At 39.3% G+C, this 18,777-nt stretch overlaps 2 protein-coding genes across 5 annotated transcripts in view; one reads left to right on the top strand and one right to left on the bottom strand.

Annotated features, from left to right (window-relative positions):
• The window catches only part of Pde6a (phosphodiesterase 6A), a 103,574-nt gene that overhangs the window by 18,326 nt on the left and 66,471 nt on the right, over positions 1–18,777 (top strand). The window contains exon 1 of one of the 3 annotated variants that reach the window (XM_010627153.2): positions 13,252–13,503. The exons of the other annotated variants lie outside the window; for them this stretch is intronic. Within the exon in view, the coding sequence (XP_010625455.1) occupies positions 13,390–13,503 (114 nt within the window). The 5' untranslated portion in view covers positions 13,252–13,389. Of the gene's footprint in view, positions 1–13,251; positions 13,504–18,777 lie in introns of those variants that run through there. 3 annotated transcript variants of the gene reach the window in all.
• Slc26a2 (solute carrier family 26 member 2) lies at positions 7–13,170 on the bottom strand. Of its 2 annotated transcripts, XM_010627147.3 has the most exons (4): positions 12,937–13,170; positions 6,454–6,620; positions 4,589–5,309; positions 7–3,277 (listed from the first exon to the last, which is right to left on the bottom strand). In XM_010627147.3, the coding sequence occupies exons 3-4, from the start codon at positions 5,282–5,284 to the stop codon at positions 1,760–1,762; spliced, it is 2,214 nt and encodes a 737-aa protein (XP_010625449.1). In that variant the 5' UTR covers positions 5,285–5,309; positions 6,454–6,620; positions 12,937–13,170; the 3' UTR covers positions 7–1,759. The 2 variants fall into 2 exon arrangements, with proteins under 2 accessions (XP_010625449.1, XP_010625448.1); XM_010627146.3 differs by lacking the exon at positions 6,454–6,620 and having other exon boundaries at positions 12,937–13,169.

The raw sequence follows: 18,777 nt of genomic DNA on the forward strand, positions 1-18,777 counted from the left end.
AAAAAAAAAAAAAAAAAAAAAAAAAAAAAATTCAGGACAGTATTACATATAACATTAATCACCTTAGAATACAGTAACATAGAAACTGCTTTGTTGGAGTAATAGGTATTTTCCATGTAAGTAAATGGAGGCAATCTACCAAAAGAAAAACACTGGCAGTTTAAAGAACAAAAGTATATCTTAAATATGTACTATACCTGACATATAGGGGTTATTATAAATACTTTAAATTGCTTAGAATATTAAGAGCAGGCTTTAAAAATGAGTTTTCACTTTGGCAATCATTATCTTGTTTAAAAGACCTGGCTAGATGTTTTAATCTCATATAAATTAGTCTCTTATTCTTTGGAGAACGTCTTTTTTTTTTGCCTGCCAAAGTCCAAACACAAAACTGTAAGTGTCCAATGTCAGATATTTCTGCTTTTCCAAAGAAATAATACCTCAATTCACAACCTGTGGCCAACTACCATAAATATACCCGCAGAACTTGGATTTTATATCATATTTATGCTTCTAAATCTTAACAGCTTTAGGCATCATGAAGAGTTAAAAGCTGTCATTATCATCATTTATTGTATATCAATAAGATGCATGGCAGAATGCATCAGCACTGTTTTTACTAAAACACCTAAAACTTTATTGATGTCCTTTTGGAAGTACTCTCTCACTTTTGCACATTTTCCTCCATGAATAGCAGATTCTATTTGGGTCTGTCAGTTCCCAAAACACCCTTAATAAAATGCGATAGGAGGTGGCAGAGGTTTCGGTATATAGTTTACTGCCTAGTAAACTAATTCTTACAGGAAATATAAATCATTCCTTCTTGCAGTGTCCTTGACAGCCTCAAGCCTATTAAAAAAAAAAAAAATTGTTCAAAATTGCTAAGTCAGCATCCTGCTTTGGCAACTTGCTGAGAGCAGACAGACATGCCAATTTAGGACAGATTCCATGGGAAAACAGTTGGCTGACCGTTAAAACAGGCCTTAATGGTGGATCAGTCTCACAAACAAGCACAAATAGCAATCACAGAAAAGACAGAGAGGACTCCCATTTGTATTTTCTGATTTTGAAGAACTGTGTTAACCTACTTGCCCTAAAAAAAAAAAAAAAAAAGATTAAACATCCAATTCATCATAAAGGGTGCTTTTAATCTCAGGCTGGCTGTGACATAAGATGTCACAAACATGCCAGCTATCAGACTATGCTCATGATTCCCTGTCTGAGGAATGCAGTGATTTCCTACTTAAAAAGCAGAGTACTACTGTCCTCTGGAGAGCAAAGACTGGGAATAGAGAAGCAGAAAACAAACTTGCAGAGTTAGGACTTCATGCTCCAGAAGCCTCTTAACCTGCTGATACAAGAGAAGCAAATGCAACATGCTCCCTTCCTTTCCACAGTCATGCAAAGGCTCCAGTGATTCTAATGTAAATCCCAACTTCTCCCCTTTACCTCCTGGAGGAGGAAAAGTCCAAACATATGTCCTAAAACAAGGTGGTAAATAAGTTTGGGTGCTACTTTACAACTCAATTCACTCGTTATTACATCCCAAAAGTACTTCATAGATGCATGAAAGCTTGAAACCACATTTTCTTCTTTTTGATTCTGACCTACTATAAGCTTTACTACACTTGAGAACATGAAAAGGCCGTAAGCCTCCAAGGAAGAAAAATTTCAACTGTGCAGTGTTTTCCACTGTGAAAATGGAAAATATTGCACATTTGAAATTTTACCTATTGATGAGACATTCTTCTTTACTTTCTCAATCACTCGAAAAACTCAGACCATTGAGAACACATGTTCCTTTCTGGTTTTGAGATTCTACTGCAAAAGCCACTGCTTCGTACATGCTGTAGAAGAGAAGGTTTTGTTCTTCTCTGAAATATTGTCCCTTGGTCAGGGAATCCCTCACAGAGGGATTGCATTGAGCCAGCAGAACCTGAATGCCAATGGCTTCATAATCTCTGCGAACTTCCTTCAGTGTAGAGATCCCTGCTGTATCTAAAAATTGTATTGCACTACAGTCAATCACTATAGTATGTAACTCCAAAGGATCATGGGAAAGTTGCACTGAAACCTCATCCTGGATTCCACTGAGAGTCACTCTTTGCTCTTTCAGCATTTTCTTGGCTGCCTTCTTCTGAGCAGCCTTTACCAAGACTGGGTTTAGAGTTTTTTTATATAAAGCAGATTTAAAGCATTCTTTGTTTATGTAGTAGAGAGGTGCTATGAAGCGGACAATCTTGATGCCTGGCTTGGTCTGAAGGTTCTTGTAAGCAGACAGGGATTCAAAGATTTCAGACTCTTCTACAAAGCCAAGCAATGAAACCTTTGGCTTCTGAGTGCGGAGGATGACACAAAACATAGAAAAACAAACCCCAATAAGAAGGCCTAATTCAGTGCTTATCAGAGCAGAGGACAGCATGGTAACAAACCAGATAACCGTATCCATTCTGCTCACCCTCCACATACTGGGCAGATCTCTAAATTTACAAAGGGCTCCCCGGAGATTTACAATAGTGATCACACCAAGGACACATTTCTGTAGGGAATAGAATAAAGGAGCTATTACTAGGAGAACCAACAGAAGAACCAGAGCAGTCATCACAGCGGAAATCTGAGTTTGACAACCTGTTGATTCTTTAACCAGTGTCTTTGCAAGAGCTGCACTAGTAGTAATGCAATGGAAGAAGGAAGGGATGATATTGCAAAAGCCAATGGCATACATCTCCTGATTGGCTTTGACTGTGTAGCCATGTTTCTTGGCAAACATCTCAGAAAGTGATACAGTGATAGCAAAGCCAATGAAAGAAATAGCTATTGCATCTACAGCCACATTAGGCACTAGGCTCCAGTCTGGTGCTCTGGGTGGCAGAAACCCAGTGGGTATATGTCCAGCAACACTGGAATTGTAATTCTCTTTTAGTTTTCCAAAATGAGAGGCCAATGTGGCTGCCACAACAACGATAAGTTCAGTAGGAATCGGTGCCTTGAGCTTGGATTTGAAGTGCTCATTGAGTTCTTTGGTTGGCAAAAGGACCAAAAGACACAAAAGGCTGGTGATGAGATCACAGAGTTTGGTGTTATGGATGTTTTGGAAGATATGTATCCATGTAGTGATGAGCGAGCCCACACCATTACTCCGTGGAAGGCTGAGCCCAAGGAGATATTTGGCCTGAGATGTGAGAATAGTGAAGGAGGCACCAGTGACAAATCCACTCAGCAAGGCATCTGAGAGGTAGACAGAAACAAAGCCCACTTGAAAGAAGCCCATCGCTACCTGGAAGAGAAGATGTACAAGTGTTAAATATCAAACTCAGAGATAGAATAAATGCAGTTTAAAAAAAAAATCAGTCTTTTCATTTTGTAAGGAAAGAAAACTTGCTCAAGGTCACATTGTTTCCACTAGCCAGCTGAAACTAGAACTGAGGATTTCTGTCTTCTCAAGTAATGTTTCTTTTACTTGACAAGGTTCAGACCTCTTTCAAAATTCTCAAAAGATCCATATGAAAACAAAAACTCATACTGTAAAAATTCTTCTAATTAAGAAATTTTTTCTGTCAAGTAGAAGTCATTGCTGTGAAAATAAACTGTTAACTGGTGAGAAAAAGTAAGCTGCATTTTTTTTTAAACTGGGGACTGAACCCAGAGCCTTTGCATGGAGCTATATCCCCAGTTCTTTTAATCTATTTAGAGATAGGATCTTGCTAAGTTTTCCAGGCTGGGCTTGAATGTGTGTTCTCCTGCCTCAGCCTCCCAGAGTGCTGAGATTACAGGCATGTGCCATGATGCCTGGCTCCCTTCCCTTATTGGACTCAAATGACTGCAATAAAGAGAGGTTTAATATTGGTGCTGGATGTTAAAAGGCAGAGGAATGACGGAAATAGCATGTTAGTGGATTCTACCGTAGAACTAAGGAGAATTTCATTTCTAGTACTTCTTCCTGGCTGATAATATGGAATAGTGGCCCTTCACCTTTTCCATTTCTCTCCAACAATCTAAGAGAACTATTATCTTTAGTTAAGAGCAGTGACTCTAAAGAAAATACGGGTATCTATAACTTGAAAAACTTCTGTACTACTCGTCTCCTTGCCCTCTGCCACCTCCTATTGTGTTACCCTCTTGCCTTACTCATGCTGACTGCCAATGTCAGCCAGTAACAAACCACACCTAATCTCAAGCCCAGTGTTTCCTAACATGTAAAATCAAGTTGTACTGGATGATCTCAGGACCCTTTCTGATCTAAATTTTTATAACATGGGCCGAGAATTTAGCTCAGTGGTTCTGCTGCCTACCTCACAAGCACAAGGTCCCAGGTTCGATCCCCAGCACCAAAATAAATAAATAAATAAATTTTTATAACAAAATAATTAAAATCTGGCTGTCTGACATTATTTGGTTAAGAGGCAGCCTAGGAAAATCAGCCTGTATTACGTGTAGAGCACAAAGGTTTGAATTCTGGCTCTACCATCATATATCCTGAGCACTTAGGAAGGGATATCTTTAATGATTATGATCTCTAACAGATCTGAGATTTCATGTATAGTGACTACTTCTGTTAGAAATAACCAATTGTTCCACCATTTCTTACCTGATAAACTCCAGCCATAAAGGTTACAGTGCTTCCAATTTTAATTGCATAGCAACTTCTGTCACATATCTTTTCTAATGTGTGGTTTACTAATGAGCTCCCATTTGAAACCATTCCTAAAGGACTAATATGGGCAGTGTTATAGCCAGCTTTGTGTAGTTCTCGGTCAACTACCTCACCAATCATAAGGCACAGTACTCCAAAAATGCCCACAGAGATGTGACGAGAAGTACCAAATAAAAAATAAATGATGCTGGCAAAAAACGATGTGTACAGACCATAGATGGGATCTTGGCCAGCCAAGAGGGAATAAGCAATGGACTGGGGAACTATTAAGATACCCACAATCAAACCAGACATCACATCTCCTAAAAGGTTTTTCTTTAAATCATATTTTGGGAGCCACTGCAAAACAGGAAAGAAACGAAAAATCATATTTTTGGCTTTGGTTGAGTTACACTGGCAACTCTTCTGTAGCTTTTTGATGATAAATTCCTTAATATTAGTATTTGATTTCTCCTGAGGCTCCAAATAGATCCTAGGATAAGTTCTGAATTGATCATGGGTTTCAACTTGCTTGAAGTCAGTACTTGATTCCTTTTGTGGCTCCAGAGAGATTCCAGATGCAAGATTGTCATTTCCTTCAGCTGAGTTCCTTGGTGAAAGATCAGGTTGCTCTTTACTTTCTGAAGACATTTCTGGAGATAGATGGTTCCACTTCCTACCCCAGAGAAAATATCAGTGTTAACTAATAAAGTAATTCTAAGTCCTCATTATACTAATAGTCCTACTTTTTACACATTGGAGTTGAGAGGTTTTAGCATAGATAACTTATATCTACCTTCCTTAATTAAGCCTTACTTGTCCTGGGGGGGGGCAAAAGTAGACAATAAACAGCTAAGCCAAAACAAGTAATATACTGGTGCAGGACTTCCCAAATTCCCAAGGATGAAAGTACTAAAGATTCTTCACCATACCTGCCATTTTTTTTCCCTATCAGGGTGACCTGTCTCTTCCTTTCCATGTTACAAACGGTCTTCTTCCCAAGTTTTTCACTTCTCAGCTATACAGCAAAATAAGATCTAGTTGCAAACTTTCACCCCTACCTACCAGTCCTGAAAAAAGGAAAACGGTCCTTTTTGTATGTATCTGTCCCTTTCAAAATAACTCAGTAATTGTTGAGAATATATGGGAGAAAAAAAATATGATAGAGTAAAGACCAATGTTTCTGGCAATAAAAAGAAACTAGGGTGGTATGCATTCAGATCTTTGAATAGTATTTCCATGCTTAGTAGGAAAGAGAGACAGGTCAGTAAGACGACACTGAAACGTAGTAAATATCAAGAGCAAGGGGCGGGTTGACAGGGCAAGTGACTAATATATGCTGTAGAAGGTTTTAGTCTATCCCACTGGGATCATTTATAGTCATCTGCCCTGGGCGTAGTACTCATGTTCATACAGAGACCCTTGACTGTTCTGAGTTCACATTCTGAAATACCCCCTGAATAGAGGAATAATATTGCCATGAAATTCCACTTGGAAGGTATAGTAACTTTGAGAAGGCAAAGAACAAATGAAAAAACAATTTGTGATTGGCCAGATAGAGATAAAACACATGAAGAACAAAGGCAGTTTTCTGTTTTGGAACCAAGAGAAAAATGGACCTTTGTGAGATACTAGAAACTTAACATTTCCAAGGTGTCATAATCCAGAAGAATCTCATAAGCTATTTAAGAACACAAGATATATAGAAGTAATCCATATTTATTTTATTTAGGTTGAACATAGGTAAAATAAGTTATTTTGAAAGTCTTGTGAAGTAGAGAAGGGGGAAAAAAAAGAATAGATTTTAGATGACTACTGACCCTGAGCAAGTCTATCAGACTAGATGTACCCAGCATTCTTCCTTCTTCAATGGAGTCTGGAACTGTTTTCTCATTTTTTGCTTTCTTGAGCTAGCTTGAATGCACTTTATATGTCCTATTTTAGATCAGCTCTTGGTAATTTCTAAGTCAAGAGGCTTTTTTCAAACCTAAGTAAGAAAAAGAAACGTAAGAAAAAACTAACCAAATCTAAATCTTGTCTTCTACTGATGCAAGAAGGAAAAAGATAAAAATATTTTAAAAGTACAACAGAGAGATGCTAAAAGTGAAAAATACGATAACAGAGATGAGGAATGCCTTTGTCAGGTTCATTGGTAAATTTGATAGAGCCAATGAAGCAGTCAACAAACTCAAAGACAGGTTAATAGAAATCACCTGAACTAAAGTGAAACAGAATTTAACAAAATAAAAAATCCAATACCAATAATGTAATAGAATATCTAAGAGCTATGAGACATAAAGTCTTTAAAAGGAGAAGAGAAAATGGGCAGCAGAAATGGCGAAGAATTTTCCAAAATTATTCAGACATTAACGTATAAATATATCCAAGAACACAAAAATGAAATTTAAAAAAACTCATGCACTAACATATAGCACATACAAGCTGCTAAAAACAAAAGACATGGAAATCCTAAAGACAAAGAAAAAATAGTATTTACAAGGAAACAAACATAAGAATTACAACAAACTTCTTGGAAAACACAGAAGTTAGAAGATTCCAGAGTGATTTCTTTAACACAGAGATACCACTTTCAACCCAGAAATCTATACCTAGCAAAGTCTTTTAAAACATGAAGAAATAAACTTTCTCAGATAAACACTGAAAGAACGTATTACCAACAGATCAGTGATTGCCTCTGTCCCTTACACACATACACACACAAACACAAAGATTCCTTAGTTGAAAAGAATATACCAGTCAGAAACTTGGATACAAAGAAAGTCCTGGAAATAGAACAACTATAATAAGGTAAAATTCAATTTTTCAATAAATCTATAATTGCTCTGAATGATAACTGTCTATACCAAAAATAGAAATGCATTAATGTGACAATAACATCACAATGGGAAAAAGAATTGTGAATTGTAAGGCCTTCATGAGATGTGAAGAAGTATAATAATATTTGAAGGTAGACTCTGATTAGTTAAATATGTATATTACAAACCAAGGCTAACTACTTAATTTTTTCAAAGATATGATAAATATTAAGTCAGTAGAGCCGGGCGTGGTGGCATATTCCTGTAATCCCAGCACTTGGGAGGCTGAGGCAGGAGGATCGCTGTGAGTTCGAGACCAGCCTGGGCTACACAGTGAGTTCCAGGTCAGTCTCAACTACACAGTGAGACCCTGTCTCAAAAAAACCAAACAAAGAAACAAACAAACAAAGAAATATTAAGTCAGTAGTGGAGTCAGGGCTGGGGATATAGCTCAGAGGAAGAGTTCTTGCCTAGCATGTACAAGGCCATGGGTTTGATCACCAGCACTGCAAAAATTAAAAAATAGTGGAGATAAAAAGTAATTATAAAATTCTCAATCTAAGAAACAGTAGAAAAAGCAAAAAAAAAAAGGCAAAGAGATAAAGCTGAAAGCAGCAAGAGTTTAATTTAAACATATAAATAATCACATTAAATATGAATGGTGTAAACATGACAATTAAAAGACAGACTATCAGACTGAAAGTAACCAGGTACTGGGGAAAGGAGGAGTTACTGGTTACAGAATTTCTATTTCAAGTTTCAGAAATACATAATAGTGACAGTTAAATAATATTGTGAATGTATTTAATGCCACTGAGTTACACTTTTACAAATGGTTAAAATGGCCAATTTTATGTTATACTGTTTTAACATACAAAGACACACATAAAGCCAAAAGGGAAGAAACCAGTGTATACTATCTTAAGACTCTTAGATATGAAAGGGCATATTATTTGACAGTACTCAGTGTTAAAGATGCATGCTATAAGTCCTAGAATAACCCCACTAAAACAAAGAACTATGGCTAGCAAACAAATGAGATATATGGAATTACTGAAAATACTAAATAACCCAAAAGACAGTAGAGAAGGGAAAATAAATCACAACCATATCAATAATACCCATATCAACAATTACCTTAAACACAATGGTCTAAACATTTGCACAGAGATTGTCAGATTATATTAAAAAGCAAGACTCAGCTATATGCAGCCTACAAGAAACACACAAGTATAAAGACACAATAGCATAAAAGTAAAAAGATGAGAAAAGATATACTTTGCTAACATGCACCAAAAGAAAGCTGGAGTGGCTATATTAACATCAAATAAAGATTTGAGGGAAAAGGGGACAACTGAACTCAATGGCCTTCTCTCAGTATTTATTAAAAAAAAGAAAATCAGCAGGATTTACAAGATTTAAACACTACATATCAACTTGGACCATATACATCAAAGATAAGACATTATACTCAGTATAGAAAAATACTCATTTTCTTCAAGTGTATAAGAATCATTTATCTAGGGGAAACAAATTATCTATAAGGTTAAAATAAGTCCATTCATACATAATATTTCTCTGACTTCAACAGAATTAATTTAGAAATCAACAGAAAAATATTGGAAAACCTTCCAAATATTGACACTGAGAAGAAAATAACATATTTTAGGTAACACAGGCATCAAAAGACAAATGAGTTTTATCTGTAATAGCCCAACCCAAATATTCAACAAGTGAATAGGTAAACAAATTGTGCTATATTCTTAACGTGGGATTTACTTAGAAATACAAAGGAACTAACTACTGATATAACATTAATGAACTCAAAATAATTTTGCTGAGTCAATGCCAGACCCCAAAAAAGAGTACATATTATTTGATTCCATCTACAGAAAATACAATCTAACCTATAATGACAGAAAGCTGATCAGTGGTTGTTTCAGTATAGAAGGTAGGGAGGGATGGAAGAAATTTCAGCCCCTCCACCTGTCTTGGTCCTTTTTTTAATTCTACATAATCCATCTTAAATGCCACAGGATAAAGGGGACTTGAATTTCTTAGGATATGCTTCTCCAACATATTACGTGTAACAATTTAGCATAAGTCTCTCAACCTACAGTACATTTATAGGCAGGTGACATTATCATCCTTGTTTCTATATGACTCAGCACTAATTCAATGCCTTAAACTTGGTATGTATGGGTACATACCATACCATACTGTAACCTGTTTAGCACCTAGTTTATCCTGGAAACAAAGTTTCAAGTAAATATAATAAAGACAAGAAAACATCCTTATTTTCCAGTTGTCATAAATAATTAATGTTCCTGTATATCTGTAATACACAAGAACCACAAAGCTTATTATCAGTTGTGTATTATTACATATTATTTCTAACATTAAGGCCAGTCTCAGACAAAATAAGATATTCAGGAGGAAAACAATTTAATGTGAAACCATGATCAGATAACTAAAAAGCTCCTGGCACAGTAATTCACAGCTTTTGAAAAGATTTAATAAACATCTCCCACTTGCCTCCTCAATAAATTTTAGAACAAAGTGTGTGTTTCTGTTCTTCAGTACTTTTTTTTTTTTTTTTTTTTTTTTTCTATTACACCTAGAGGTCACTTTATTAAGCAGCAAAATAATTCATATCACTCAAAATTCAGCTGAAACCAAGGCATAAAAAAGCTGCTGCAGACAAAAAAGAGGCACAATTCCAGGTGTTCTAGAATCCTGTTTCTACAACTCAGGCCACTGTCACATAGGCTTGATCTGAGCAAGTGGCAGGTCTTAGTGATAATTATAGCTTTTCCTTACCAAAGCCAGGTTTAAGGGGCAGAGCTCTCCTCCACACAGGCGCTGGGGTTTGAATCCAGCGCTTTCACAAGAAGCTACATCCCCCGTCTTTATTTTTATTTTATTGGTGGGGGGGTAACAGGGATTGAACTTGGGAACTTGCGCTTGCAAAGCAGGCAGTGGAACCACTGAACTAAATCCCAGGCCCCCAGTCTTTATTTTTGAGACAAAGCCTCACTTCAAGGTTTAGTTACTTGCACAAGTGGTAGCACCAGATTTTTCTCCAATTTTCAAGGTTAGCTTTCTTTCTGTAAATCCACACTTCCCTGAAATTTGTTTCTTTATGAAGAGGTTTTTAAGAGTTAGTTTAAAGCTCCAATCTGTGGCCAACTACTCAACTTGTTCCTGAATCTGTTATATTAATAAGTGAAGATAACACACTGCTTTAGGTAGGCTTGGAAAAAGTTCAAGATTAAAATTACTTTTATGTTTCATATTACAGACATTGGTAATATTTTTTTCTTTTTTCTATTAGGAGTAACAACATAAATTTACTTCTATGGTACATTTTGGTTACAACAATTAGCATCCTAGACAAGAGTTAAACCAAGCAAGCTCTTGCTTCTTATACACTTTTTTCCCCCTCTGACTGGAATGCTCTTGCTCAACTAAATATTTCACTTGCTCCCTCTCTTCTTTGTTTTCTCAAATGACATTTCACTAATCAGTTTCTTTTCCTAGACATACTACATAAGCACATCTGCCTTGTGGGCCCATCCTCGCCTTGCTTTTATTCCTTTTGTCTTTCCCTTATTCTTTTGGCCTTGCCTTGCTGTTCTCTATGGCCCTTTTGCCATCACATCCACCCTTTAAACTGTCTGTCTTTCCCGAAAATTCAATTGTCTGGTTTGTTTTGTTTGAAGCTGTATCCCAAGTACTATAGTTTGGCACCTAGTTAAGTGCTTCACAAATATCTTTGAGTGAATGGCTGACAGTTTAACAGCTACTATACAATCAAGCTTATGCCAAGAAATTATAATTTGTCAAGCCTTTCACTGAATTGTAATGTCTAGTCTCAAAATTTATCCCTAGAAAATACAATTTGAGGATCACAAAGCCCAGAATATACTCATCTCTAGATCTTCCTCTAGGAGGCAGCACACTGATTTGGCCATACTACATGATGATTTTCAAAAAAAAGACAGTTGTTACAATGCAGTTTCAACTGGGCAGTAGTAGCCCACACCTCTAATCCTGGCAGTTTGGGCTGAGGCAGGGGATAGAAAGTTTAAGCCCAGCCTGGGCAACTTAGTGAAACTCTGACTCAAAATAAAGAAATAAAAAAGGGCTATGGATGTAGCTCAGTGTGACGGGTTCAATCCCATCCCTGCCCCCCACCCCAAAGCAGCGGATTCTTAGACCTAACCCTGCAAATTCAAAGATGAATTCCAAGCCTCTGCATCCTAGGTAATGCTGGCTAGTGAGCATAGTTAGGGCCATACTTGGAGAGCCAGTATTCCAAAGTCAGACACATCTGATCTCTATTCAGACCTCAGCTACCATGCTCAGCAGCTACACGGAGCTGAATGAAAACTTTTCAGCATCAACCTCTGACCTGTAAAATGGAGATAACATTACCAAGTAATCTGCAGGATTGTTGTATGGCTAACACAAGTAAAGAATCTAGCACATAACATTTACTCAAAAAAATGAAAGCTATTAGTCTGTTCCTTTCAATCCTTGAGGTTTCTGAAGAAAAAAAAAAGCTTTGACTCTCCATTTATTATGTGTCCAATTTTCAAAATTGTAAATTTCTGTGTAACCCAATAATGTAAATCATATTATTCTTAGATTTCATATAAAGACCAATAAGGTAGGGTTAGAGGGTGTAGCTTAGTTGTAGGGCACTTCCCAAGGCCCTGGGTTCAATCCCCAGCACCCCCTCCCCCAAAGGGCATGGGACACAGAAGGAAAAATATGGTATTAGAACATATAGAAATATGGTATTAGAAAAATATGCCAGAAAGGAGTTCAAGTTCTGAATCCTTCTAACTCACTGGTGATCCCCAATCTGTGCAAGGAAAGGGCCCAACTTGATAGTCTATGAGTTTAGGGGAGCTGGGTGCAAGTCCTAGATCTCTCCAAATGGCTTGCTGTGTAATTTCACCAAGGAACTGACTGGCCCCTTTTTGTGTGTTCTCAGGGTCCCCACTTAACAACTGAAAGAATTAAGTGTCTGAAAGAAGTACAGATCCTGAATTTGTACTTCACCAGCTGTCTGCTTTTAATACTCAAGTTAACCAAGTGCTCTGTCTTCTCCAGGTCAGCTTCCCCATCTATGCAAGGAGGTGGTAGCTCCAACTTCCTGGGTCCAGTTGCTAGATATCTGGGTTCAAGACAGCTTAGGGAAGACTCGGCCACAAGAGCAGTTCGAGAAGAGTGAGATGCGAAGGTTTTGGGGTGCAGGTCGGGCAGCCCTCCAGACGAGCAGCCAGATGGGGGGTGGGTGTGGCACTTGACTCGCTTCCCGTCTTGCGCTCGGGACGCACGCCCACCTCACCGCCCGGCCACGACGCCCGCAGCGACCGTAGGTCACAGTTTCCAACGCGCCCAGGACCAAGACCGGGATGACCCAAAGGTGAGGCCCACTGGCCGTGGCCTGCACCTCTCCGCTCTCCCTTTTCTCACCTCTTGGGTCCAGGCTGCCCCGAGGGACTAGGTCCGCAGCGCTTCCTCTGCTGTGAACGGGCTGAAGGGACTCCGCGGCGCCGGGAAGGGAAGCCTGCTGGGCCTCTCTTTAACTGTCTCAGCCCCTTCCCCGCCCATTTCCCGGCCCCCTAATCAGGCGGGGCCGGGCCAAGCTGCGTGGGCTCACCCCCGAAAAGGTGCGGAAAACAAATCCTGTGAGAAAACCCGCGAGCGTGGAAGTCACGTGGCCCAGCGGCGAGTGACGTGGCCGCCAGCCAATGACAGTGCACACCGGCGAGGGTTCCGCCCCTTGCCCTCTCCCTTCGCCACGATTGGCTATCATGGGCGGAGGGCCTCGCGGACTCTTTGGAAGGTTTCTCCCGGCCCAGCGGTGGTGAAACTCCCGCCAAGTGAGTTACAAATTTTAGACCGGGACGGAGGAGTGTAGGGAAGATGAAGTATCAAGAAAGAGGGAGAAGCGCTCCGCCCAGAGCTGTAGATTGCACTTGCGAGCTGCAAGAATTCAATCCCAGACTTCTCGGACCCCCCACTGGCCTTAGTAGAATGGTAGGTGGAAGTCCTGTGTGTTAGAGCTCTTGCCCTGGTAGAGCGCATTTTCCATCAAAGACCTCAATTAGCAGAAGGCACATTAAAAAAAGTAGATATAAAGATAAACATAAGATGTAATTCCAGCCTTATTTAAAACCCTCAGTGGCTTTTCATGTTCTTTTCAGATAAAATGAAACCCACCCTACATCCTCTTTATGGACCTACTGCTCTCCCCTCATAGTAACCTGCCTGCCAAACTGAATACTGATTGCTGCTGTTTGGTTTCTGCTCATTCCTCACCTCTCCACCAAAATTCCCCTCCTCCTCTGCGAGGCTGCCTTTGACCGTCAGGTGTAAAGTAACAAGCTGATATTACCCAGTTGTGCCATCCCGGTTTAATTATCTGCCTGAACTGGCCACTTTTGATGGAGTATGTTCATTCTTATCCTTGGTTACAGCTTGTGTGGATCCATGGGGCAAAAAAGACCTTGGGGAAAAAAGCATGATTATCTTCTTTTTCCTTCCCTTTCCAGTGAACTTCATGAACAATCATTTAAGGAACTCTCTTAGAGATGATTAATCTGGCGCCCGGGAGTCAGGGTTTCCAGTCACACACCACGTCAGGAATCAGAATGTTACAGGAATTAAGGTTGGGCTCCTAACCTGCCAATAAGCCAAGGTGTTGGTGCAAGAAAGGCACCTTTATTCAAAAAGCTGGCTCGAGGCTAAGAAGGGGGGACTACTAACCCAAAGAGCCTCACGGCAGGGAAGCTGCTTGGGGGTACTATAGGTAGGCCATGGGTGTTCCTGTGCTGGTCTGCACCTTTCTGCAATGGAAGTGCTGAATGATGCACAACCTATTGTGGTTACTCAGCCAAGGTGTACATACTTTTCAGTTTCTGCCGGTCTCATGACAGATTCATTGCTGGGCATGTGCTACCCACACCTGTAATCCCAGCCCTTGGGAAGGTGAAGCAGGAGAATCATTGCAAGTTCGAGGCCAGCCTGGGCTACATAATGAGTTCAAGGACAGCCTGAAATACATAGCGAGACCCTGTCTCAGAAGAAAAAAAAAAAATCATCATTTCTTTAGGCCAATCCTGCAACCAATTGGCTACATCTTATACAGTGGGCAAGTGGACATTTATTTAATCCTCATGGCAGCTTTACAGGAGGTGCTATATTATGATTCTCTTTTCATAAGGAGGAAAGTGAGAGTCAGAGATGTTAGGTGAAATGATTAAGATCCTACAGTTCGTAAGTCACAGCATGATTTTAACCCACTCAGGCAACTGCACAGCTTACTGTCTTAACCACTTAATTCATTGTACTAATTAAATGTAAGAATCTGTCTGCATCCCTGCATATAATAGAAACCAATAAAGACTGCTAAACTATAATGGCTAACATTTTATCCCATATATATTAACTTGCACTACAGATGCAGAAGTTGAGGTTCGGGATATTATTATTAACCAAATAGCAGTTGAGGGTGAGATGGAGATGGATTTCTAACTGGGACCTGTCAGATGTCTAAATCTAAGAAAACTGGGCTTTGCCGCAGTGCTAGAGGAAGATGCCAGAGATGAAGTTTTAGGTTAGCCATTCATTTCCTTCCCATTCAGTATCCCCAGCTGTTCATTTGTGTTCCCACAACATTGGTAGGGACCCCACACAGCTGGGTTTGGCCATGCATGTTTTACCTTCATTGATGCTGTAGTGTCTCTCCAGCAATCCAAGGGGGGAAACATAATCAACCCTTTGCTTATGGAGAGCTGGCTAATCGCTTTTATTTGATAACAGCAGGTCAGCAGCCTGCCATCCAGACTCTGCCCCTCTTGTCTAAACCTGAGCATTTCCCCCCCCTGTTGTTTTCAGGGTTCGTAGGGGTGACCAGCAACCTGAGAGCCACATATTGTAGGTATTACAGTGTCCCAAACAACTTTACCAAAGACTAATTAATGATGCATTAACCTAGGGCATTGTGGGCGAGCAGAGGAGTAATTTCGGGTTAGGGATCACATCAGGATAGATCTCCTCAATACTTCTGATCACCCGTTCATTCTTCCCAGATGGGACAGGCCACTTCCTCTGAAGACTCACTGGACTTTGGACTGACTCCTACTGTATGATAGACCATTCTGACTTGCTATCAGTGCTACAGATGTTTTACTGTTTCTTTTAAAATTCATTTCATTGGAAATAGGTGACACAAAATCAAGTAAATAAATTCAAAAGGTCAGAGAGGGGCTAGAGATGTAGCTCAGTATAGCCCTGGGCTTGATCCCCAGAACCAAATAATAAAGCTATAACAAAAAGTTTACAGTGAGAGATAAACCTTTTCATGCTGTAACCAGCCTTACTCAAGGATACTTTTCTAGAGGCAAACATAGCACCTGTTTCCTGTTTTGCTTTCCTTTTTTATTCAATACTCTCCCTCCCCTCCGCTTCTCCTCCCCCTCGCTCCCCCCTCTCTTTTGGTACCAAACTCAGGACCTTGTACTTGTGAGGCTGGTGACAGCACCACTGAGCTAAATCCCTGGCCCAGTACCATCATTCTTAATTGCAATTGCACATTAGAATCTTTGGGGGAAAAGTAAAAGGTACCAGTGTTTGGTTTCTCACTCCCAGATGCTATGATTTACTTGGTATAGAGTGGGTTCAGGCTCTAATATTTTTTGAAGCCCCCTCAAGGTCAGTAACTACACCTGGGATTGGCAAACCTCTCTTTTATACATATGTAAAACTATATATGTATCTTTAAACAAAGGGTCATAGTAATTACTGTTAAAATGGGGGCATATAGGGCATACTAATCTGTATTTTTTAAACTGTACCTTAAAATTGTTTCATATCAGGAAATAGTAAACTTTATTTTGGCTATTTTTTGCAAAGCAAATCACCATTTAATGCTTAAAACTTTTTTTTTTTTAAATTTCTATTGGTTAGGGATTTGGTAAGGGCCTCTCTAAATAGTTTGAGCTTGAAGTCTCCTAGAGCTGCAAGATAACTCTAGAGAGTAGCTCAAGTCAGGACAGAAATAAGTACTGAAGTAGCTGATAGCCATCTGGGCAGCTCTTTCCCTTCAGAGTGGTCACCGGACCTCTCCTGTGTGTCTCGCCTCACCCAGTCTCAGGGTAGTTTGTGATGATATGGCAGCTGAAGGCCAGGGTTCCAGCAGGTAAAGGGTTGCTGTATCACCTTTTATGATCTAGCTCGTACAACCTCTTTTCTATTGCAGTCTCTTCATTGAGAGTCATAAAAGCCTGTTCACTTTCTAGGTGAAGGAAATAGACTTGAAGTTCCAATGGGAGAAATGTCATATTGTATGAAGGGCATGTGGGATGGAAAATATTGTTGTGGCCATCTTTGGCCACAGCAGTCCCACAGTACTCCATTGTTCAGTTGTATTAATAAAAGTGTGGGAGGCCATTGTTGTGAACTAAGATCATCTTGCACTGGACCCCAACACACCAAACTAAAAATAAAAATGAAGTTGCTTATGCTAAAGTTCCATGCAGTAAAACTGACACTGAGTTGTTATCTGACCTCCTGAGAAATCAGGAGGAGATACAGCTATATTTCACCAACAGATTCATTGTCATGACAATAAAGTTCCCTCTGCTTTAGTCCTTATTTCCTTTAGTTATGTAATTCTTACAGAAACTAACATGATATTGGCCAGTTATTTTCCTATTCTGTCTCCCTGTTGCAATCTTGCAAGGAAAGTAACTGAAGTGGCCAATTCTCTTTTTGTTTTGTTTCTTTTCTCAGAACTTCCCTATTACATACACTAACCTTTGCTACTCAGCCTATCTCAACAGTATTCTATTTTATGGACTTCTAGAACTGAAAAATAAAGCCAATGAAAACCTTCAAAGTAAGTTTTTGGGCTTTTGTTCACTGAGAGGGACATTTATTTAATAATTTGTGGACGTTTATGTTATTTCTGTTCTTTTATTTTTTGAGGTGCTGGAGGTCAAACCCAGAGTCTCACACATTCTAGGCAAGCACTCTACCACTGAACTAGACCCCCAGTCCTGTTCTTTTAGTATTACAAATAGTGTTTTGTTTGATTATAGGTATTTTCCCTTTATTCCCAGTCCCCTAACTCCCCCAGAGTGGAGGTTATCCCTTCATGAGCACTTGTTTCACAGGTCTGCTGTGTGGCAGGGCAGAAAGATCCTCAGACTCAATGAAGCAACCATTCTAGATCTTGTCCTTACAGGGGAATCACTCCAGAGTGGGAAAGAAGGGAGGGCCAAGTAGTTAGTGAGAAAGGAGATTTTTGAGAGCCTTCCTTTAGAAAAGAAAAGGCTTTGCAGGATCCGTGAGTGGAAAAGATCCTTGGCCTCTGCCTTCCCTGGAGTGGTGGGACAGCCTCCTACTTGGGTGGTTATCGATGCCTGGAAGAAATAGAGGCTGGGAGCAGAAAATCCTAGCCACAGCAACAACACCTGAGCCCCAGCTAAGAGCATAACTGCTGGTCGATCAGGGGCCACACTCTCTTGCATAGGAGCTTGTTTGTGGGAGCAGAGTGGACTAAAAGCCAGAGAGCTTTTATGGGGCTGGACTGAGTTAGACCAACAGGTCATCACGTGACTGTAGGGTGGGGCACTGGTTATAATGGTAATTGGGGTTGAATATCCTGCCAGCACTGTAGGGTGGGGCTTGGAGCATATAAAATTTGATTTGGAGAAAGAAATGTGACTCATATATTAGAATTAGCACAAACTACTCTTCTTACAAATATTTAGGTACAAAAAATGATCTGTTATTTGACATTTTATGATGATCACAAACCCCATTATTCCAGATCTGGTTTTTCAAAAACATGGGCTAAGAGCTGTGGGAGATGGTGACTCAAAATAGAATATGATCTGTGCATTAAAATACTGGCTTTCTCATTATTTCTGTATTTCAACTCAGATTTTTGGATAGCCAGGACAATGTCTTAAAGGATTAGTGATGACCTTGTTCCATCTTTCTGGTCAATTTTTTGATTAAGGAGATCAGAATGTAAATAAAAATTAGAAACAGCCTGAATAATTGGAAATATGTTAAATTATGGCATAAACCCATAAAAGTCTGAGGCCATTAAAAATCAACTTGTACAAAAAGATTTAATAGCGTATATATATATATATATATATATATATATATATATACGCTATTAAATCTTTTTGTACAAGTTGATTTTTAATGGCCTCAGACTTTTATGGGTTTATGCCATAATTTAACATATTTCCAATTATTCAGGCTGTTTCTAATTTTTATTTACATTCTGATCTC

The sequence above is a fragment of the Fukomys damarensis genome, unplaced genomic scaffold (assembly GCF_012274545.1).
Source record: "Fukomys damarensis isolate Sample0158 unplaced genomic scaffold, DMR_v1.0_HiC HiC_scaffold_3, whole genome shotgun sequence".
Classification (NCBI taxonomy): Eukaryota; Metazoa; Chordata; class Mammalia; order Rodentia; family Bathyergidae; genus Fukomys; species Fukomys damarensis.